This window comes from Sinohyriopsis cumingii, chromosome 4, assembly GCF_028554795.1.
Source record: "Sinohyriopsis cumingii isolate HCF-2022 chromosome 4, ASM2855479v2, whole genome shotgun sequence".
Lineage (NCBI taxonomy): Eukaryota > Metazoa > Mollusca > Bivalvia > Unionida > Unionidae > Sinohyriopsis > Sinohyriopsis cumingii.
Window position 1 is genome coordinate 118024636 of NC_142964.1, and position 25540 is coordinate 118050175.

Here is a 25540-nt window from a genome sequence, read left to right on the forward strand (position 1 = left end):
CTCATCTAAATAATAATGTGTAGTGCTGGATGTTAAAATCCATTATGGCTTAGTCGGTATAAAGAAGTCTCCAATGATTCCTGGTAAATTAATACTGAAAAAACCAAAGTAAGGTGGCTAGGCAACTGGGAATTAACTCTTGTAAATTAAGACACGAAAAGCTGGTAAATGATCTCAACAATATAAAGTCACATACCAAAATTTGTCTGAAATAAAACAAACCTTAATACAGAGTAAACCAAAGTCAGGAGTATGAACAATCTGGAAGGATGACTCATGTAAATAACGCCTTCAAAACTGAACATTCAAGGACTTCCTCAATGAAATACAACATTTGGCTGAAATCCAAAATCTTGGTAAAGTGATACTACAGGATCCAATATCAGAGGGATGGTCAATCAGGGGGCATAACTCATGTAAATGTCACCTATCACTGGAAATCAATTTCATTCAAGGCCTCATTATTACATAGGTGAAAGCAAAATACCACTGAAGTCCAGCAATCCTTGAAAAAGTCAATCCGAAGAAACAAGTGTGTGTTTGAAATAGACAATCCACGTCCCCAAAATCAAACTCTTTTGAGGCGTAATCATTATCAAGCTACACATTAAATCTGGTTAAAACCATTCCTTGTAAAGTCGTTTTGCAGAAGCCAAGTTTTTCTTAAATGCACTGTATGCTTTAGAACATTTCAGTTTTGCACAACACATTGAAGGCTCAGTTTTGATTTGGTTTAGATAGTCTGTTCCTCTATTATGACAAGTTACTTATTCCGATCATGAATTCCAATCTGTGTACAAAGAGTTTGCTGAAATGATTTATTTTTAGGTTGCATGAACGTAAGGGTTTCCCCTTCAGCCAAACATGCAATGCCACATCTTGCATAATAAACAGTTTATAACCATCCTAGGGCCCAGGTGGTCTAAAGCGCTTGCCTTCACGAACCACTACCATATCACCCTTATCTATTTTGGATCAAGTCTTGGGCTCAATAACGTATGTGAGGAAGTTTTGCCTGTAGCTTCCAATTGGTCCGTGGTTCTTACAAGGGTTTTCGCAGGTTCTTCCTCCACCAGTTATACTGACTGCCATATATGGCTTATTGTTGCTGAAAAATGGCATAACATCTACGACAACAACAATAAGATAACCATCCTACTTGAAATACTTCCGAACTGCTTTTTGCAAATGTACTTGTATTTCATCATTTTGAGACAAAATAAATGGGGAAATAATCAATGAATTATGTTTAGCTCTATATTTAGAAGAAGCCATATTGCATCAATGAAAATTATCATTCAGCAGTTACAAAGGTATTGACTACCATAATCTGCTAAATAGTTGCTGTCATAAACGTAAGACTCAAGCATTAGAGAGATTTTATTTGATCAAATGACCCATAACTAAAAATAATCACTTAAGATAAACCATTTTTAAGAAAAAATTAAGTGTGGTACGTGTGTGGATGGGAGTCAGAAATTTCATTTTTTGTGAAAGTTATGAAATTTTCAAAGTTCATTTATTTAATTTCCTATGTTTTGGGACAAGGAAGAAAAATTGAGATTAATGTTCCTGACTCAAACGAATAATAATAATAATAATAATAATAATAATAATAATTATTATTATTATTATTATTATTATTATGATTATGATTATTATTATTATTATTATTATTATTATTATTATTAAATAATAATAATAAGAAGAAGAAGAAGAAGAAAAAGAAGAAGAAGAAGAAGAAGAAGAAGAAGAAAACGAAGAGGAAGAAGAAATCGATAAAGAATAAGAAGGATAAGACTATATTACATGAGACATTAAACTTAAGTACTAGTCAGATGTGTCCATGTCCTTTCTCTCTTTTTAATGATCCAATATCATTTACCTGTTCATGGGTTTTCCAGACTTCAAATAAAGTTTTGTGAAGGTTATCTGAGCTTCATCTGAATCTGTCAACATCTTTAACACAAAGTGAAACCTGAAAAACAACAGGTCAGTTAGGAGTTACTATTAGCACAGTGAAGCAGATCCATAGTCAGGATATCTGTCCACTGTGATCACAAAATCCTAGACTACTAAAGCAGCAATTACAAAGTTATGTTTCCCATTCATGGGTCATTATAATGAAAACAATTTACAAAATTCTCTTTTTCTGGATGCATTTGACAAATGAATTTGCCGAGAACTCTTTGGTGCTTAAAAATAAATACAGCTGTGCTTTTTTCTCACGGCATGTCCAAACCCATAAAAGGCAAGATTAGGAGACAATCTTCATACCACACTGCATTGAATAATTCTTGAGTTATGATAGTCACAAGCAATGTCCTGTGTGAAGATATTTATTATCAAGGGTCATAACTCTTTGCAGATGCAGTTGACAAGACAAAATAAAAAAGTCACATGCAAGTCTACGAGACAATCTTCATACCAAATTGCATTGAATAATTCTTGAGCTATGACAGTCACAAGCAACATTCTGTGTGAAGATATTACTTCTCAAGGGCCATAACTCTATCCAAATGTAGTTGACAAGTTGAAACCCATAAAAGGGACATCTAGGTCTATGAGACAATGTACACAACAAGTTGTAACTGAACATGTTGAAAGGTTCCCTGAGCTATGCTGGTTACAATAGCATTTCATGTGAACATATGATTTTAACTGTCAAGAGCCATAACTCTGTTCAAAACGGAGGTGGCAAAATGAAGCCCACATAATGCAATTCTAGGTCTAGAAACCATTGTACACACCAAAGTGCATTAAAATATGCTGAATGGCTCCTGAGCTATGCTGGTTCCAAGGATCTCCTGTAATGGAGATTTAAAATTGTTTAAAAGGTTCAATAACTAAGTCAAAACTGAATCAGAAAAGGTGAAATCTTTAAAAAGAGTATCAGTGCATAATAGGCACATTGCCAAATGTCATCCAGTGTAAGTGCTGCAGAGAAAAAACCGATAAAAGTCACAATTAGGTCGATGAAACTCATTGCACGAAAAAATTGTATCAGGCTATATAGAATAGTTCCAAGCTATGGTGGTTACAAGGACCTGCGTTAGTGGAGAGATAAATTTGCTGAGAAAAGAGCAATAGCTCAGTCAAAATTGGACCAGAAACAACAACAACAAAACCTTTAAAATTCATATCTAACATTCAATTCGCTTACCAAATGGCCTCTAATTATGTGAATGGGTTGCAGAATTTTGTTGGTTAAAGGAGTGTGACTGGATGGATAGAGGAAAGACGGAAAAGATGATTACCACAATGCTCCTGCATCTCCACATGGTTCCTCTTTGTGGGATAAGAATGATTTTAAAACGGAAAACAACAAACAATGATAAGATAATGTTAAACTGCTTAGAGAAAGAAATAGTTGTGTTCTATGAGAAAAGATCAAACTTCAGCTATGCAAAAATTGGAAATTTGCATGCATATTTCCATTGCAAAAGCTGTCCGTTACTTCTGGATCAACTGACTTCATCCATTTTGATAACCAGGCATGCATGCTTCGAGAAGTATGATTAACTTATGCCATGTTCAACAGACACGGGTTGTGTGAAACAGTCTTGTTTGCAAACAGTGGTATAAAGTCTGGTGTTTGACGTTCGAAAAATCTTTTAACACAAAATACTTACACTGCTGACAACTACGATGATGCAATTGCAACTGGAAAGGTAATGTACACGTCTTGATATCTACTAATTAGGTCATGTATATGTCTTGATATCTACTAATTAGGTCATGTACACGTCTTGATATCTACTAATTAGGTCATGTATATGTCTTGATATCTACTAATTAGGACAATACTGTAACCCTTAGTTCACTCCTGATTTCTGTATCGCATGAATAGGTAGGATTATTTTCCATTCATAATGAATGGAAACATGCAGGATGCAAACCTTTTCACTAATGCTGTACATTTTCATATCTTTCATTATTATGAAATCTACTTAATGTCATCAGACTTTTAATCATAGCCATTGCTTCCTTTGGTTTACACTTGCTTTTGATGGCCTGCATCAGCTGATCGGCAATCATTGTGCCAGGCAGAGAACATGTAAACCAACATAAATAATAATGATTAAAAGATATGTCGTGAACACACCACTATCATTTACACTGTAACATTGCAAAGGTTTACCACATGTGCTAGGGGATTATTTAAAATTGCGTCACTGAAAACAGCAACTAGACACATACATTCAGTATAATGCAGTGCAGTATTGATAAATACTGCATTTTTCTGACAATGATACGTTATTGGAGAAAAGAAATCAACATATAATAAATGATTTTTTTAAAATAATCTTATTGAAAAAAAAAAAAAACTCGTTAAAAAAATAACAAAATGCAGCCAGTTCTAAGTTTCAACAATTATGTATTTATCCCCACCCACCCCCATCCCATTCCTTTTTACACAGAGATCGTGCCAAGTAATATAGATTTGAACACAAATGCTCCTTGGCCTTTTACTGATAGGCTGAAGTACAGGTTCCAGTGCATGTACTTTTAAATTTTCTCCAAATAACAAAACCTTTGTTCTTCAGAAGCAGTTACAAGCTGGTTGATTTTTTTTTCTTTGTTATGGACAATATGTATCCGGCAATATAATCTAGTGAAGCCTTCTCATTCTGCAAACTCAGGACCTGACTAAATATTCAGAATCAACAGTGAGTCAGAGTAGGACAAGTTTTAATATCATTCTCAGGGAATGAAATTTTGTAAATCTGATAACAATTTGGAGCTGTCTTTTTCTGACAAATTTCGCTGCATATTTTGTCAGCTGGTATAAATAATGTAATTTAAGAACTTAAATAATCCAATTTAAAATTGGTTGAAATCGGACCCATTGATAGATAACAAACCAGAAACTTTGCTGTTTAAATCAATATCAGGTAAAATCTTCCATACAATATCTTTAAATAATGAAGATAATATCTTACATTATCAAAGATAATGTTTCATGTGAACACTATTAATTCAGATCATTTTTACTAACAAATAACACCATGCAGCCAGCTCCAATTTTCAATATTTATACATTGATCTCCCCTCTCCTAAATTTGTATATCATGGTGTGGTTTCCTGAAAGGACATCAGCATTAACTTGGACATTTATTCATTTCACACAATTCTTCTCAAATCATACAATTAATGTTCATTCAAAGACACTTACCACATCACATTACCAACACATTTCCTACACATCTCTGCAACTGTAATGTCATTGATGATGTATTGCCCAGCTTCAACTGGTAGACATACATTTAATGGGTATTTAACAATTTGAATGAACATTAATACATAATAATAAAATGTCATCTATATATCTACTTCATTGAGGCTAAAGATAAAACTGTACATGTTTGTTTTTACTACTAAAATGGATCTGTAGGTCAACATACTTTGGAAAAAATAATCAAATTCTATGTGGATTAGAACCAGAATACCAAAACAAAACATATTGAAATTTCTTGTTATATTCAACACTCATTTTAACATGTCTAACTTTTGCTGGATCATCGTGAGGTCCACAAATTCTGCATGACAAAGTGCTCAAGAGCCGTATTGCATAACTCTCATTTTATCTTGTATACAAATTCGTAAAGCGGTGTTGCTTTGTCCATTATCTGGTCAGTCATGTTTTTTAGTGTAAAACTGCCCGTCTGCTCTAAGTAGTTTCATCCGCATGTCAAAGTGTTAATGCCTGTTTGCTTATAGCTGGTGCCATTTTCTTTAAAACTAAAAGTTTGTTTATTGACAAATTCGACTAAGAAGCTTTTTTAGACCACTCATTGTTTTCTCGACTTGTGAATACTAATCTCAAAGCTAATTGCGTTTGTTTAACTCCACATCTAGGCCAATCTGGGGCTTCAAACTTGAACAGTTAAAGCTTTACATTATGTATCCTGTTATCTGTTGCAAATAACCACTAATTAACACTGAGCTCTATTTGTTTGAACTCATACAGCAAGAATAATTGTCAAGAAACAATGGGTTAATTATTTTAATAGGAAATACTATTCGCTGGTCAGCTGACTGCAAGACAATTGATTGCACCAAAACAATGTTCACGTGCTAGCACTTTCACATTTTCCTTTTCAAAAATAAAAGCATTGTCCCATAATTTGAACAACGTTTAGTAAGGAGATTAACAGTGATGATTCGCAATTACTAACATTATTTGATTTATTCATTCAGATGAGAATATTGTATTTCATTTGAGGAAAATACTTACACAGAATACATTGAAGATAATGGAGACGATTAGCTGGCATTATTATTCATTGTTTTTTAATCTAATGACTTTCTTTAAAAAGTTAGCTAAGCTTGTTTTGGCACAAATATTCTTTAAAAAATTGGTGCAATTATTGTAAAATCTCATGATCGTATTATACACGAATTCATACACCATCTCTTCCCAAATTAATAATTAACTATTTACACATTAGTTTTTATACTTTGAAAAATACAATTTTGTGACCGAACAAAAATAAAAATATTCACACATGTTATATCAGCATGCTGTATCGTGGTCACACTGTATATGTATCTTGACATCAGCTGAATTTTAACCAATAAACATGCAAAGTGTGTTTACACTTTGTGAGATGGACACTGCAAAACAATTATAGTATTTGGTGGACAAAAGAATTATATTTTCTTATAGACAAACAGTTACCTGTTCAAATTATTAGTCTAATAATATGTAGCAAAGTAAAAAAAGTAGAGTACACATTATCGAATGCATGCACTAGTGTTTCATGCTGGTCACTCGAAAGTATCACATATCCTGTATATTTGTGACAACGCTGTAATTCAATCAAAGATAGCAAAATTTCATCTCAGACAGAAAAGAACAAGAATTAGTTGCAACTGTAAATGAAGATTAAAACCTCCCCAACTTGGTCCATAGCTTAAAACCAGAAAACCCTCATGGTGATTTATCAGCCCCCCCCCCCCTCTCAATGGAAGTGGAAATAGTAATAAAGTACACATGGAATCTGACACCAATCTCTATATTAAAGGGAGTTCACTCTGCTTGACCACCACATATATGCCAGACAACATTTAGCTCCCTTTGGTTTGTATTTTGCGTAAGATAGCTGGATTTGCAAGGCAGTTGTAGTAATCGTGGGGTATTGTGATCATTTAAATGTATTTGAAGAAGAAATGAAGGAGTCTAGCTGCTACAAGCAGGCTGTTGGTGTGGAAAGTCAGTGACAATTGTTGGGAGTCTTGGAGATTGAGAAATCCAGCTTCCAATACCCTTTATTGAACTGCCTCTGTAATTTTGGGGCCTGTAACTGTTACTGATGATCAGTTTTCAGTATCCTCTCTTATTGGTGAACATCTCTCCATTACGACTGAGACTGATGCAGCCTGAATGTTGGTGCAGGTGGTAAAGCAAAATGGAGAGGCAAGTATGGTGCTACCTGCTTCCATGCATCTTTAATTATACTGCTTAACAGCAATAGCATACCAAACGGCACAGAACAGGGAGTCAAGAAATGCTGCCGCTTCAGTGATGACAAGTGGAGACAGGCATTTCATCTTATCAGATCTAAATATACCAAAGCTACCAAACTGTGTGCATATTCATTAACTACCTTGGCAATATTGACAATGGACTCCCATTATAATCAATGCCTCAATTTTTCTTCAAGGTGATAAATCTCTAGCAACAGCAGTTAAACCATTCAAATTGTACCTTAAAAGTTGCTACCATATGCCACAAAATTTGGAGATGGCTGTAAAACATTCTGATCGGCCTAATAAAATACACGGTTGCCATGTCCATCTCATCGGTGCTTTTGTCAATGGTCAGAAACTCAGTACTATATATGTCCAAGTGTTTGTAGCATGAGTCTAACAAAAGCGATGCTGGTAGCTGGTTTTCACATTTCCTAGGATTTGTCAGTAGAGTGGAGATTTCTTGGATCTTCACCACCCGTGGCAAAAAATGGTTGGATGAGTTGTTCACCCACTACTTCTGAGACCATTGAAACTTTGACCATATAAGCTTGGTTGACAGATGGCAACTCTGGGCACTAAGACGTTGGAAAAGCCAATACATTTCTTTCATAGACATTTTCAAACTCATCACTGCATGATCCAATGTAGGGATGGAGTACACTACCTGATTAAGGTTAGTCCTTGCTAATTGATTAAGGTTAGTCATTGCACTCATTGTGGAGGATGTCCTATTCAAGCACTGTTTTCAAATCAATGGAGAACATAATCTGGCAGCATGGACAAAGTGGTGCCATCATCCCTCTGCGTGGCATGATATATACCCAATGGATCTACTGGATAAACAGACCCATTGTTTCAACATGCAGCTGAGCAGAAAAGTCTGGCAGCATCTGCATTGTAGCTTTTTGCACAAGTCTATGCATCTGGAAATGAGCTGTGTTTTGATTGGATTCGGGGCTGGCATCTTCAAAACCCCTCTTTCCTCCAGTTAAAGTTGGCCAATTGCAACAGTTTCAGCAGGCGTTATATGCATTATTTTGCCAAATGTACATGTAAAACAACATCACAATGACTATTATTTGAAAACGTACCAGTTCCCTCCATCTCATACTTGAAATAAGCTGCTGGTTTCTCTGGTATCAAAGACGTGAAACTCTCTGGCACTGTATCTTTGATTCTCTGGTGATAGGAAAGTCTGAAATATGTAATCAACCTATCAGTTTCATTAAATCCCATTTTTTATTACCTCATTGTAGAATACACTGAATTAATTCATAAATACAAAGCTACATTTACATGAAACATATTAACAAATTATTTTAGTAGAACATCAATTATTAAAGATAATCAATTAGATTTCAAGCATTTGTACTTCAGATAACAATACAGTATTTCATAATACTTCTGTCATTAGGGTTAAAAAAATATTCAGTAAAAAAGCACTTTTTATACAGGGTTATTGTGACCCCAAAATAAGTCTCCATACTTTTAAATTTTACATAGTTTATATTAAATAAGAACTGAAGCAGAGATGTCTAACTCAACAGTTTTCATAACACTATAACATTTTCACTTTCAAACAGAATGTAAAAATTCAGATCATCGCTTGGCTATTTCTGTTGAGATATAACATCAGAAGCAGTTGCTATATATATATATATATATATATATATATATATATATATATATATATATATATATGTTGCGTTTTTGGACCGAGACAAGGACATCCTAGTCATGAGGTTACGTTATTTGTCTCCCCACGATGCTTCCCGAGCGGGGAGACATATAATGTAACCCCGCGACTGGGATTTCCTTGTTTCGGTCCAAACGCCAAAGACATTGTTTTTCTCATCCGATATTTTCCTTTACACTAAAAAGAACTCTTCACTAGCGTAATATAGTTCACGTCCAAATGTTTACATTCGGCTCATTAATACAAATATGTTAATGGGGCTGTGGTGTGACCATTGCATCCAAAGTACTGAGTTTATACGCATGAACAAAGAAAAATAACAACATAAAACGTCGCATAGCAATGAGTTAATATTAATATGTTATATGAAATTGACAATAAATAATAAATATTTAATACAAGAATCTATTTCATTTTCATCAGTTACAATTTAAAAAGTTATATTGTAGATAATGAAACGATACTGGATACTCAGCTCTAAGTAGTTTACTGAGTACAGGCTGTAATGAAGAGTAACATGTTTCATTGGATTATTCATGGGCAATTAGAGATCTGTATCACTATCTCATATGACTCTCCTTTTCTTTGGAGGGGGTGAAACTGTTTGTGACATACTTGTGTTGTATTTAAATTGATTGTAAAAGTACCCCCGTGTATAAATAACCGCCAAATACGGACCCTAACGGATAATCATATGTTAAACGTTCAAGTTCACGAATTCTTTAAAAAAAAAATTCTTGGAAATATGGCAAGTGCTACAGTGAAATTTGCGTATTGATTAATATGAGGACGGATTAATGATTCCTTCTGGCTGGTAAGTAGATTATTTGTCATTAAATATTTTGTATGTATATTTTCATTCAACTGGGGTACAGTGGAGATGCTTAAAAAACTTAGAATAAAGCATCTTTGACGTAACACATTTCTGGCTGTTACTAAGTTTTCCGTAGTTGTTAAGAGTTGGGAGCTATGAAGTGTATAGTTCTTTAGTCTATGTGCATGGATCAGTGTTTTCTGTCATTGTCCATTTCACACAGTATTGATAATTTTATCCTATTTGTAGCACAGTAAATTTTCAGGTCGGCGTTACTAAATGTAGCTAACAGTATAAAATTTGTTTCACACGAAGTACTTAAAACTAGTCAGGTAGCTGTAGATTCATTTAATGATGCTGCCCTGCAAATGTACTGAGCTAGGACTGTATACAGGATAAAATTGACCATGCTGTGTATAAAGAACTAACATAATACCAAAAAACTTGACATCATATGCATGTCTGTCTTTGTCTCTCTCGAAATGTTTTTGTATGGTCTATTCTCAAAGATGGATGGACCTTAAGTTCTTGTTTTTGTTATATATGTGTTGTTATTGTTGTTTGATTTTCGAGCAACTACATCAGGCACAGCAGAGGACAACAAGGGTTTCTGTTTTTAAAGTAGTTCTGAGCGCGGGGACAGCTTGACGGAGACCACTGGTCTGAGATGACTGGACTGAGATAAGAAAAGCAAGGTTAGTAAAACAGCTAGATTGTTCTGTCGCATTGGTGAGAAATACAAAGATTTGAAGGGTTTGGTAATTTGTCCCTGGCGCAGTGTACCACACATGATGTTACAGGAAAAGCTAACAATATTTTGATTTTATCTCTGTCTCCTTCTGTCACCATATCGTACATGATGACAAACGTAGTTCAAAATATAACGCTTAATGACGGCAAATAAGTTTCTTTCTTGACCTCACAGAAAAGGCAGATAATGTTCTAACTGAGGAATTATAGCTATCTTCATCTGCTTTTTCTGTGTTACCTCATACACTTGATGAATACTTCCTTTACAAACTTAGGTTTGGGTAATTCACGATCCACCAATGTACAAGCACTTTAATCTTCCTTGCTCCAGCGGAATTGAACGTTACTTAAATGGTAGGAATACCAGTTAGTAAACCTTTACAAAGATCAAAAGACAGTGAAACAAATAGAACCTATGCTATATAAACATGAAACTAAATCATGTGATCTATGAAAGTGAAAGTTTAATATTTTGTTTGTATAATGTAAAACTGGAATATCTATAAAACACATATTCCTATGCACCCCATCTTTTTCCATCCATCACCAAAATCTGTGCTGTCAGAATAAGTTCCTTGGAAGTTTTGGTGGGCAGAACAAACTCCCTTGGACCTGACCCTCTGTGCACAGATTTGAATTCATATTTTCATGCCCAATAAGTGTACATATATTGTTATTAAGAGTGGGCCGCAATAGCTTCTAAGCTACAATGCAGAATTTATGTTCCTATAGGAAAATGGTCAATATCAACTGCATGTACAGGTTTGTCCTGTTATGCCCAATAAATGTATTATTATAAAGCTGCGATATTAATAGTTTCTACTGTGACCACAGGGTGTGGGGTTAGGAAAAGATCCCACGGTATGACCCACATGTCACATTCTTACACATGTTGATACTTGGGTTATTGAACATTTCAATTCTAAGACATATATGACAAGAACATAATAATTATGAGATCTACATTCCATGTGTTGGCATAATCTACATGCAAAGTTACTATCATTGTTTACAGTGTTGGCACAATCTACATACAAAAGACTAACACTGTACAAAATGTTGACACAATCTGCACCCAAAGAACTAGAACTGTATAACGTGTAGACACATTCTACATCCAAAGTATTATCACTGTACAAAGTGTTGGAACAATTTACACCCAAAGGACCAACATTGTACAACGTTTTATGTGTGCAGCTTAAAAATGTATCAAAAGTTATTGGATATTTCTAACATATGTATCTATATATGTATGGATGGATTTTATTAAAATATCTCAACATTTCTGAAAGTGTGGCGATCATAACCTCTAGTTTAGAGATAGAGTGAAAGACAGAGATATGTGGATATTAACTCAAAACTTTGAACTTATTCTTTTTTACTAGTTGATAAAAATAATTAATATGAATACGGGTAGACAAATATTTTATCTAAAGAACACCAAAAAACAAATTCAAAAAGTTTTCAATAACTGCAAGTAAAACATAAAATAACTAGAACATTTGAATTTGGCAGACAATACTTTTTTAATATTCTGTTTGATTTATCCTTGCATAAAGAAAACTGATTGCTCATAAATATTAAGACATTTATTCCAATATACTTAAGCTATATTTATCTCCCCTTACTTCAGGTTATACTTATTCAGTTTCAATGTAGCCTTCTATATTTAAATTTTGGAACAAAACTTACAGGTGCAGAAAATGAATAAATTGTCAATAATGTAAATCTGTCCACACATATCACAATACATGTTTTCTCCTTTTCAAAATGCAATAACTAAATTCCTCTCCTGATAAAAAATAAATTATTTTGTAGTAACGTTTTTAGAGACTATTTACCTGATCACATTATTGTTTGGAAATATTCTAAACTACTTCTAAAATCCAGCCTTCCCAGAAAATTGTTGACTTTCCCATCTATACACCAATGTAAACTCTTATACATTACCTAACCTTACTACCACTGAATTTCTACATATCAGTCAGATCATACTGAGTGATACATCAGCAAGGATGATAGCATTTGAAGGAAAAAGTGTTTAATAATAAGAAGATCGGGTAAGTATTCTCATACATCAGCAAGGATGATAGCATTTGAAGGAAAAGGTGTTTAATAATATGAAGATCGGGTAAGTATTCTCCAAGAAATAACTAAACATTGACTTTCTCTGTTGAATATATCCTGCTATCAAATTAACATAAGAATATGTAGCAGGAAGAGTTAATGCACGTGCATCCAATCTCTACCATAGGCACCCTTCAAGGGAAGAGTAGCAAGATCCACTATATGAAAGAGAAACTGCTCCCATGACATGAGGACAGCATGACCATGATCATTCAATCCCTGACAACATTAAACAGATAACAATGTAATGCCTTTTTCTTACTGAGAATGAAAATCCTGGGCCAGAACTCACACCGGTAAGAAGGTCGTGCTAATGTGTACTAGTTCTGGCGGTTATCTGGACTGCAGATACTTGAACCACCTGATTCAGTTCTCATTTATGCGATGCAGATTTTTTAAACAGAAACTCCAGAATGACTGTGTGCAAGCCCAGAGCTTCAATGATGTCTCAGATTCAGATGAGTAGCTGACAGAGATCCCTCTAACTCCATGCTCTAACTTTCCTGAGGTGTATCTGCCATTTGAGACATATGAGTACGCTGAGCGAATTGCTCCCCTCAGGCACAATGCCAGGGCATTGGGAGGTATTTTTTCTTTCCTGACCGTAATTAGAAGAAACAGGTTGTTGAACCTCATGACCCTTCTCAGTGCATTTTAAGTAGTGCTTTACGTTTTGTATCTTTATCTCAATTGACCGAAGAAGCGTGCCAACTCGCTGAAAGACCACTTAATGAACGGGCCATTATGTTTGAAAAGTATGGCCCATTCATAACAAAAATACAGGTAGGAAACTCTCTCTCATTGGAATATACTCCCTGCTGGGTAATGACTGTAAAATATTTCTTATTGGAATATACTCCCTGCTGGATGATGACTGTAAAATTTCTATCACTGGAATATACTCCATGCTGGGTAATGGCTGTAAAATCTCTCTGATTGGAATATACTCCCTTTTCGATAATGATAAAAATCACTCTCAGTGGAATATACTCCCTGCAGCATAATCAGAATATGCCCAAAACATCATCGCATCAGTCATTGAATGACATATGAAGCTGTTCAGATTAGCTTCGCAATATGGCTTATGACCTCCCATGCATGATCACAGCCCAATTTTTCACAAAGTGAAACATTGCTAGCTTAGCCAGAGGAAAGCTCAAATAAGTTGCCTCCATATTCCACACAAACGTGGTGGCATGCGAAACATTTAGAATCCACCTTATAAAATAGCGGAGCTGTCATGTTAACCACAGTATTTTTGTCCAGGTCTGTAACTTGTTACTATATATTTCCAAGTTCATGGGGTTTCCAGTGTGACAAGAGCAACACCTATATCCGGCTTTCGAAAAGCAAAGCCTTCAATTTCCCAAGTCCCAATCTTGCCGGACAGTTGATCAAAGATCTTTCTGATCTCTGACCACTGAAGCAGTAGACAAAATGACCAAATTTGTCCTCATCTTCCATGTGTACTGAAGCTTGAACCTTATAAGCTTGGCTTGAAGAAAGCAGAGGTGGGCACTCAGAGATTGTCAAAACATGGTAGATTCTTCCACAGCTACTTTAAAGCTGAACTCTGTATATGGTGGGGTTTGAGCACATTCACTGATCAAAGTTGTCCCCATACTCACTGTGGGTGGTGTCTTCCCAAGCGGCACCATATCTACTCAATGGATAGGTAATGGCCTGACAAGTGACACAGCTTGTCTCTTGGCCATATGGATGGGAAGATAGCATGTTTGCAGGTGGGCGGTGAACTGCTGGTTCAATAGCCACCTCAACATATCCCCACGTGACTCTGCGTACCACGAACAGTCGGCCGATATACAGCACAGCACACAGATATTACAAACCTCATTACTAATCAAATGGTTGGGCTTTCTGGAGTGGCTGTAAACAGAGTAGTAGTATATGGCATAGAAGGATCAATGTACAGATCATAATTGACCCAACACACATTATACACGTACTTACAGGCCTGATGGCCATGTTTGGGGATGCCGAGGTACATATCCCAACAGGGCTCCCAAAAAAGGAGTACACTCTCACTATTTGAGATTTGTGATTAACACCAGGACAAATAATAGCCATGGCCAGCAAATGCATAGTCATTTCTTTCCCAATGATCAGTCAAACCTTTCCGCAAAATCACGGACCTTCTGACCATAGGACACAAAAAATAACAGTTTATACAAGACAGATACAAACCATGTGTCTCATTATTAACTTTATGCTTAGCACATGTTACTGTTCAAATGAAATCACAGTATGACAAAAATGCCTTAAAAATAACAACCCAAAAGTATTCACATGAAACAGTAACACATGTCATTTTAAGAAGCAATATATACAAGCAGTACGTGCAAATAAACAAGCGTCAACTGGTACCAACAACATAATTTTGAGCAGAAGGTCAGAATAAAGATGACCAACCTGCCAATGCACAGGAATACTGATCAAAATTCAAAATAATGATTGCAACAAGTAACAGATAAATTAATATGCAATACCACCTATCTAACGGGGTAGATTGAAATAACAAAGATATCCTTGGATTTGGAAAGGCCAAGTCATATAATCAAGAACATACCAAGTGAAAGCTTAACATGATTAATATGTGGTTGATGAGTAACCACTTAGCTGTGGTAAGGAAGGTAAGGTGGAAGAGTTTCTGCCCTTTATCAATATAGTATTTAGATGTGAAAGAACAAATTTTCATTTTTCTACAAGGGCTGGATTTAGGAGGTAGTTGATTCTTTTCCCCACATGTTAATGAGATCAGGGAATGTATTTACTGGAGAAATGGTTTTATCCCTGATGATAACCAACCTTTCTATACAGGATACATCCATGGTGTCCAGCCTCCCGTACAGCATCTATGTTGCCCGTGCAAGCCTGAGAGGGTAAATGTCAACAATATATAAATGACAACCACAATACATCAGTAAAGTATTGACAAGAATAACTATTGAATAAATTTGTATTTTACAAAATTATTTGGAGTTGTCCCTAAATCTATAATTATTGAAGTGTAATCTTATCTTTTAGCTGGATAATCTACATTTATTTTTGTATAATCTAAGCATCTAAAACACCTACAGTTATTCACTCTCCTCAAATAGAAATGCCACTGTCACTGTATATTTTTGACAAATGCCTGGCACAAACTTTACACCATATTATTGTCACCGTTTCTTCGCCGTCAGTAATCTCAGTATTATATCAAAACACAGTAACATTCCATAAATGAAATGTGACTGGCTGAACTGAATTGCTTTTTATCTTTTGAACAATCGACATTTTATTATGCATAAGCGCAAAGGAAAAGTGATGGATGTTAATGTAAATGTCAGAGAAGTAAAATTGCACATTAAAAATTCATTGGTTAATATGATGATGTCAACAAATAATCTAAATTGTTAGGAATAACAATATGTTTCATAATTAAATTAAATTCATTAACATTTGCAAGACTTTCCTGCCACTAAAATATTTACGACATCATCGTTTACAGCACATGACATCATATATCAAAATGGCAGAACCTGCGAGCATGTCAGTATTTGTGAAAGGCAACTAACATGAAATCTGGAACAAAAACTGAGAAGTTCCCTCAGAAAACATATGGAAATCTTCAGAAGCAATTTAAGGAGTGAGCGATCGTGATCCCCAAGACATAACCCCTGCTTTATATTTATCAGGATATACAATAATTACTAATGTGTCATCTTTACATTTATCTTGATATATATATTAATTATTAATATGCGATCTTTACATTTATCTGGATCTATATATATTAAATATTGATGCATCATCGTTACATTTATCTGGAAATATATTAATTATTAATGTGTAATCTTTACATCGATCTTGATATAGGATAATTTTTAATGTGTCATTTTTCTGGATATAGATTATTATTAATGTGAAATATTATCATTTGTCTGATCAATCTATATTTTAATCAATCTGGCATTTTGAACTACAGTAGAACGTTAAATCTTAAAGTGCTGCATTTATTTGTTTGATTTTTAAAGTCATATGGTTTACTCCAGGATGGCGCAAGTCTTTTTGAGAGATGCCAAATGTTTATGTGTTTGACATTAGAGTTATTGGCCTTTTAATGCTCATATATGTCAACATTAGAAAATACACTTAATATTTGATCTCGAACTTCGTGAACTTCTACTAAAAACAAAACACAAAATAAAGCACAAATGATGCACATTCTATTTATACTTTTCCTGTTTCAAATCAACTCACACACGCACACACACATTAGTCACAAGAGCTTTGTCATTAATTGGTTCACCGTGTCACTTTATCACATGACATCAGTAATTTTAAATCTAAAAAACAACTTGTTTGCAAACGTTATTTAACGTGTGTAACATCGTATGATAACTATATTATGTCAAAGTAATCCAAATGTATTTTTAATCACACTGAACTGTAATGGAATTCTGTAACAAATGTGTAAAACCTGCAGATTAATTTCAATGCCATGTTTATAAAGGCCTGCAAACTTTAAGAAATTATTCAACCAAATTCATATATTTTTACATCCAACATGCACACATTTCAAATTCTTCATGCGTACTGGTCCATGGTTAAATTGTCAATAAAATCATCAGGAAAAATGTATGCAAACGGATAAAATCACGGCAGAGTTTGCTATGCCCATTTACAACGGAAAAAGAAAAATGGAAAAAGAAAAATATATAAAATTGACCAAGATTCAACAGATATCCAACGTTATTCAACCTGGTTGCAGACACTTCATTTTGCTGTTTTTTTTTTTTTTATAGGTGAGATTACATTTTGGCTACCCTGTGATTCTCGCATAAATTTAGGTCATTCAAGATAAACAAAATTGTGTATTATATTCATAAAAGTGTCCGCTTCCACAATGTAGGTTTTAATGATGGGTAACACAATTTATCAACCATTATTTATGGTCGTTCCACCCCCCATCCTTGCTGCTTCCACACCATCGCTCTTGAAATCGTTAACGAGATGTAGATCTTATGTCGGAAACTTAATTCTTCAAACGCATTGGCTAATGCTCTTCCTTAACTCTAAAAACGCTCTTCAAGGTTTAAGAGCATTAAGAGAGTTTAGGAAGAGAATGCATATAAAAAGTAACTTTGTTCCAATACCTGAACTGTTTTATTGAGGTGACTCAGATGACCCGAATAGCAAAGAGCATTAGCCAACATGTTACAAATATTAAGTTAAGAAAGGAAGATATACAAATCGTTAACGCGCACCAGGTTTAGTTTTATGATATTGCTCTTCTTTTTATGATATTGCTCTTCTATACTTCTTCCGATGATCATGACTCTTGAAAATGTCAACGGGACACATACCTTCCTTAGGAAATTTAATTCTTGTAACGTGTTGACTAAATCTCTGGGCTACCTCTTCCAATGCTCTTCTTGACTGTTGAAAATATCAACAGGACACATGCCTTCCTTTGGAAATTTAATTCTTGTAACGTGTTGACTAAATCTCTGCGCTACCCCTTCCGATGCTCTTTACTGTTGAATATGTCAACGAGACATGAATACGATCTAACCTTTATCACATAAATTAAATCTTTTGATTTTATATAGGAACGGACCCGATCTGCTTGCGTTAGGGAAGTTTCGGAAGAGAATTGGGATAAGACCTAACTTTTGTCACATACCTGAACTGTTTTGATTTTATATTTCAACTGACGCGAATAGTGAAAAGCATTGGAAACATATTAGCCAATACGTTACAAGAATTAAGTTAAGCAAGTAAGAGTTGTATACCATTAAGGATTAGTTATTATAAAATTGTTCATCTATAACTCTTCCAATCATTTTAACTCTTGAAAATGCTAACGTGATACCGATCATTATTAGGAATAATAATTCTTCTAACATGTTGGCTAACGCTCTTTCGTAACTCTTCCAATGCTCTTCTCAAGTTCAGGGCACTAGAGGAGCAATTGAAGAGCTTTAGCATAAGAACCAACGTTCGAATACCTGAAGAGTGTTCAGGTATTATGTCAATTCACCCGATTAGAGAATATGATTGGAAGACTCTTTTAAGAGTTATCAAGGGCCATTAGCCGAGTACTGTTGCTCTTCTATAAAGTTTACGATGCCCTTAGCCCTTGTACACGTTAACAAGATACAAATCTTCCTACGAAATCTTACTTCTTGTAATGGATTGGCTAATGGTCATTGCCAACGCTACCGATGATCTTCAAGATGTACGAGCATCAGGATAATTTTGGACGATAATTAGGATAAGAAAAATCGTTTCTCACACACCGGAACTGTTTGGATGTGACATCTCAACAGACCCGTTTGTGACTGAAAGAAGAAAATGGTTTTCGTACAATAACTCAAATCTTCATCATTCAGATTATCATACTTTAAGCATGGCAAAAATCTGGAAAAGGAAATCCTGTACATTTCCAGTTTTATATCATCTACAATTACCCAACTTTATCAAACTTATTATGTCTGAAAGGCTAAAAGTCGTTTCACCACAATAACATTAATTGTACTCAACATACCTAGACTAACTTTGTAGAAGGTTTGCACTTAGGGCAGTAAATAAACCGAAAGATTCTAGGGTTTAATGGCCAGAGCGCAAGGTCATCGCAAGTCAGATAAAGAAATCATTACGTTAGTTCAAGACCTCTAACCTTGACAAAAGGTTGAGGTCATTGAGACCCTGGATCATTAATATCAAGAGTGAATCATACTGTACTTGTACCTACCGTAAGACGAAACTTTGTGGACAGTTTGCATTTAGTGCAGGAAAGAAACCGAAAGATCCTTGGGTCTAATGGTCAGAGGGCAAGGTCACGTCAAGTCAGATAAAGAAATCTAAAGAAATACGGTGCGGGAATAAAATTTATCGTTTTGGTACTCTTGCTTTTTATTATGCAGTGTATGTATACATCAATTATACCTCCGATGAATTTGTAATTGCTTTTATATATGTTTGTTCAAGCTCCAGGTGTCCTAAATACAATAAATTTCTTTTCATTATCTTCAGAAAATGCATAATAACGTTTAAAGTATGTCTTTGCTTGAAACTATATATAGTGACTGTGCTTGAAAAGACAAACAAATTGACCTATAATGTTTCTTTACCTCATGAAACCAGACATAGTTCACAGATTAAGTGTGGTGGGTTAGATAAAGCGGGAGGACGTGTGATGTTTTCCTACTCATATCTTATATGACAGCTGTATGAAGATACTACAGTCCTATATTACTACATTTTAATATTGTGGTTATTGTATTTTTGTTCCCTTGTTCATTTCACTCTGTGTCAGCTTTATTGTAAAATGGCGTTCAACATAATATATATGCTGTCATGTAACTGTAGTAATATGGAACAATGGCCAACATTAACAATTATTATTTTCATTATGAGTCATATAATTTAACTATGCCCTTGTTGTAATAATGTTTAGCCTAAATACTGGCCTTTATGTATCGATAACTTACCAATCAAAATATTTGAATCTTTTTTTATGAGGTAATAAAATCAAATATCCTTATATTAAAAATGCAATAGACTTTTCTCCAAACAACGTTTTCTTCTAAATCAACTGTCATGTGGATACCAACAACTTTACGGTGCTGCATTTTGTAATCCAGTTAATTCAAATCTTAAATTTGGATATCCGATGCATAATTACTGATAATTCACGTTTCTATATAAGGCCAATATGCGTATCGAATTTACGAGTAACTTTATAGTGACATTCGTGTATCGTAAATTCTGAAGTTACAGCGAATTTAAATGAATGTGTGTTTCTGTACTCAAACAAAAATACTGGCTGAAATTAACGCATATTGCCAATCGGGTAATGACATTTCATAACTAAATTAAAGTAAAATGTTTCATTGTATCGCATGTTTTGCATTAATTACTGTCTCACAATAATTTGTGATCGTACATCTTCAATTTAATTAATATTGTCGAATGGATAAGAGTACTTTCTGGATGAAAGCGTTTTGTAGTCAGGTTCCTTACACATAATAACTAATTAAAGTACGTAACTGCTGCAAACTAACTGATATAATGCGTTTTAGATATGCACGTAGACGCGCATATCCAGTGTAACAAAATGTGTGTGAGAAGATAAGCGGACGTGCATATCCAATGCAAAAGCATGTGTGAAAAGACAATAGTTACGAAGATCTAAAACAATTAAAGAGATTTCTGCTGTTTTAATTTATTCAATATATTTACAAGAAATTACATTAAAATAGATAAACGTGAACAGATTACTGAATTTCATGATTTATGCAACATGATATACATAGAGAATTTACTCAAATCTCCTTAGGTTCCTTAAGGTTTACCCCCTTTTTTGGAATATGGTATAAAGGAAAAAAAATATGAGATCCAAAGTCAAGAAATCTTCCCGGGAAGGCAGCACAAAATGTTTAGTGTTATACAAAAATCAATTATGACCCATTCTCTTTAAGATACAGGGGCTTTTTTCGATTATCTTCCAGGACACAAGTTCATAAATAATGGTTTGCAAAAATGTTTGGAAGATCGAATGACTACACTTTTATTCCTACAATACCCAACCAACTAGGTCCAGAGTCTGAGATCATTACTTTTCAAGTCGATATCAGTGTTTCCTTAAACTTAAGACAGTCCTTTTTAATGTTGGGAAGAAAAACCCTTACTACAGGTTCTGGGAAAGGGGCCAGGATAGTATCATAATTGGAGTCTTTTCACAATTTTAAAACTCGTCCGTGCCAAGATAAATATATTTATCCAACACACATTTAAACGTTTCAAGAATGTATAGATGTTTTCAACATTTAATTTGAATTATCTTCATCATAAAAAATTATTTCCCTATCAGACGAACGATACACAGACTACTACCATTTATTTAAGAAGGAGAATGAAATTAACACATCTGCCAATCTGCCAATAATAGACACGCTGAATGCTAAAAGGATTGCATGGTTATTCTTTACAACATCTAATAAAAGAAGACTATGACATTATATTATTTAAGATAAAGTAAGCACCGAGTGATTCATGATATACTGTATTGCTGCATATAAGTCAATTTTATAAAGCGCCTGCCACACCCATCTGCAGAATACATACATATTATTGAATAGCTTCTTTATAAAATTAGGTTGACGGAGAAAATGTTTTGGTCCTTGAAAAAGAATGCGCACTCATCTTTATATGCAACAGTCCATATGTCCAATTTTTTGAAAAGAATAAATATTTTCGTAGATGATACATATATTGACTATTATCCCGCACAGAATGGTTTCCGCATTTTCAGTCTGTCGTCAGGATTTTACAAAGTTTATGAATTGCTGTAGAACGTGCGGTATTTAAGTATTTGTATGATGGAATATGTACAATATAGTCATCCATGGGAACCGAATTGAATCGCTGCGATACCACAGGATCAACATCACCGATTGTGATTACAAAGGTATCAGCGTCTCTCAGACGCTTAATTTCTTCTGCAGCTTGCCTCATTGTGCTCAGATCATCATCAAGGAAAATCACGGCAATCTTTTTAGAGTCTGTTCTTGCTCCATTCCGACGCTGAAAACCTGATGATACAAGTTTTCGCATTAGCTCCCGAAATTCAGGAAACTGTACTCTGTCATGGGACAATGATCGTTGGTCGCTTGTCAGCCGCACATCTGCTCTAGAAAGGCAATTTTCCGTTAGACGGCCTGCTCTTAAATATCCAGTGTTCATATCTAGTGCTTTGGTGACATAGTCAACAAACTCTGTAATTAATTTAGTCTTTTTTGTCCCGAGTTCGGAGGAGTCGTAAACAAACATGACATCCGTCGGTCTTTTAACTGAACAACCTGAAATAAAAATAAACTAGGGTTAAGGAGACTTTTTCAGAGCAAACAGGTGTAATATTTGGTTTACATTTTTAGTATTTACTAGTGAGCTGTGAGTCTACCATTAATCCAGATGTCCATAGTGCAAAGGTACTGAGAGTACTTGGCTCACTGTGAATTGGACGCAAGTTCATTGAGGGTTGTTTCCCATTTTAGTATAAACTTGTACGTCTTTCTAGGTGGACCATTTCTATAAAAGTAATTATGCTTGGAATCTTCCCAATAAACTATAGAATCGGTACTCATAGACTCTTAGAAGAAAAAAAATTGGTGGGGTATAGTTGTGCAATAGGCTTGTTTTATCTTCATAGCTTTCGAAGTATCTGTTTTGCAGTTTTGCACGTTTTTCCTTTTCTCCGATCATTCGATATACGACGTTTCCCATTTTTTCTCATGTAGCATACAACAATGAGAAGAAATAAAAACCTGTATTGCAGCACTCAAAACTGTTTAAGATAACATTTCTTTGCAATTCTACAAACAACCTGAACCACATAAACATTATGTGATATATTATGCATTCAAATATTTGAATTTAGGTTTTCTTTGAACATCTTTCCCCTCCCCTCCAGTATAAAATTATTACTGCACGTAGCCCGAATAACTCCTTAAAACCATAGTACCACGTTTTGCACGCTGGAAGGTTTCAATCTCAGAATATACGACAGCAACAAAATATCATGAAAAATCAAAGCATATTAGTTTATTAGTTCTAATATTAGATATTATTCGAAAGCCCGGAGCCTTCAGATTCATGTTAATTATATGTATTACCCGTTTACTCTCAGGTAAACCACAAACCTAATCTCCTGGAGATAATATAATTGAATCGGTACTTTACTCGAAGATAGAGTATTCTCCACGCATCTTATGCTTCATCATAGATAGTGGTATTTAATTTGTAATACCTTTCACGTCTTCCAGCGTAGCATCAGCCTGGATGGCACATGTTTTGATGGCCAGGATATTCTTGATCGTATTCAGTGCGCCAAAGTCGCTGACCTGGAACACAAAGTCATCGTCTGGATCACTGGCAATATCTCGTAGCTCCTCTCTTTCTACGCTCTCTCCGATTCCGATAGCAAAGAGGTAAATCCCTGCCTTTCTCGCCAAAGCTGCCTCATGAGCTGTATGTCTTGGGTTTTTGGATAAACCATCTGTAAACACTAACATGATATGCGCTACCTCTCTTCTGGCAACGTCTTGCGAAAAACCCTGCATTGAGGAAGAAGAAACGTGTAGTAAATAATTCAGAGTCATAAATGGTCACGGTCACTTTGCACGTCTTGATAAAAAAATGTATAGATAATACCTGTATTACAAAATTAGGGATGATCGGTCTCATTACGATCGATTTATGAGTAAATCGCGTGTACATTCTTGTCATAAAGATTTGGTCGTTGTTCACAATGTATGAATTGCTCAAATTATTTACCTTACGGTCCCTAAATCTTGTTCGGATTGAAATAGTTTCTTTGTCTATTGATCGTTGATATTTTACTTATTCAATCGGGGCCCCGAGTGGCCGAGTGGTCTAAAGCGCTCTCCGTTACGGATCACTGCCATCTCACCTCTGTCTGCGTGGGTTCAAGTCTCGGATTCGGCTAATGTGTATATGTGAGAAAGCTTGCCAGTATCTTCTCGTGGGTCGGTGGTTCTTTCCGGGCTTTTCTGGGTTCTTCCTCCACCATTAATACTGGCCGCCATGTATAGCCTATCGTGTGCTGAAAAATGGCGTTAAACCATACAACAACAACAAAAACTTATTCAATCTGTTTACAGTTTCACAGAAGGAATCCAATGTTTCTTTGTTTTGTTTTTTCCTTTTGTTTTGCTTGTTTTTAAAACTCCTAGTGGGGTATCTGTATAGATACTAAATGTTGAAGATATTTCGACCAAACTTGCTTAGCTTTTCCTATAAATTGATTATACATACATTTCCACAAGCAAACAAAAAACATATATCGAGGCATTTATAGATATCCAGATAATACTAATTTGGAATTCGTTTTCTTCAGATCTTAATTAATGCAACAAAATCACTGCATATTGAATTAAACATTTTTCATTAACAGATATCGTACGATTTTTGCATGAAAGTAATAATGTCTATCTAGAGATAATGCATATTTGTTTATATGTTTCAAAGCGATACATGTTTGGTCAGAGAAAGTTTTCTTGAAAACTATAACAATGCTATTTTATTTACATTTCATATATAACAAAGATATCTTCTAGTGGTTTACAAAAGATGAAGGTTAACACATGTCATTTAATACGAAGACAGAATAATCTGCATAAGACCTAATCACATGATGAGGACAGAGTAGATTATGTATCCGACATAAACCTAGTTTGAAGGCTACTGAAGATCAGATGAATAGACACTAAAATTATGTACTTGTGAAGTGAGAATATTGGATGATTCTTTAGCAGCCTGTGACAAATATTGTGTTTTTAAATAAGTGACATTTCTATCGGAGGCAATTGAAGAAGGATGAACAAATACCAGTCATCCTTAAAAAGCATCACAATTACTGAATGATAAGTTTCTGCAGTATGACAATATGACAGGCGTGGAAAAACAGGACATTAGAGTTTAAAGGGCTTAAAACAGATAGTATCCTAATTTGTGTTAATTAAAAAAGGTATAGGGAACAAAACGCAAACTAGAAAAGCAGCATCAGTAAATAATCAACTGGTATACACGAAAACAGCGGCACGGATTAAAACATTCAATCTCCACTCAGCCTCTGCATAATAATGACA

The 25540-nt window shown here is 34.8% G+C and overlaps 1 protein-coding gene across 1 annotated transcript in view; it reads right to left on the bottom strand.

The window, feature by feature from the left end:
• Window positions 1–21076: 21076 nt before the first annotated feature.
• Window positions 21077–25540, bottom strand: part of LOC149801972 (collagen alpha-6(VI) chain-like) — a 136441-nt gene continuing 131977 nt past the window's right edge. The window contains exons 7-8 of the mRNA XM_089956367.1: window positions 23680–23986; window positions 21077–22732 (exon numbers count right to left, since the gene is read on the bottom strand). Coding sequence (XP_089812493.1) covers window positions 22182–22732; window positions 23680–23986 — 858 coding nt within the window. The 3' untranslated portion in view covers window positions 21077–22181. The remainder of the gene's footprint in view (window positions 22733–23679; window positions 23987–25540) is intronic.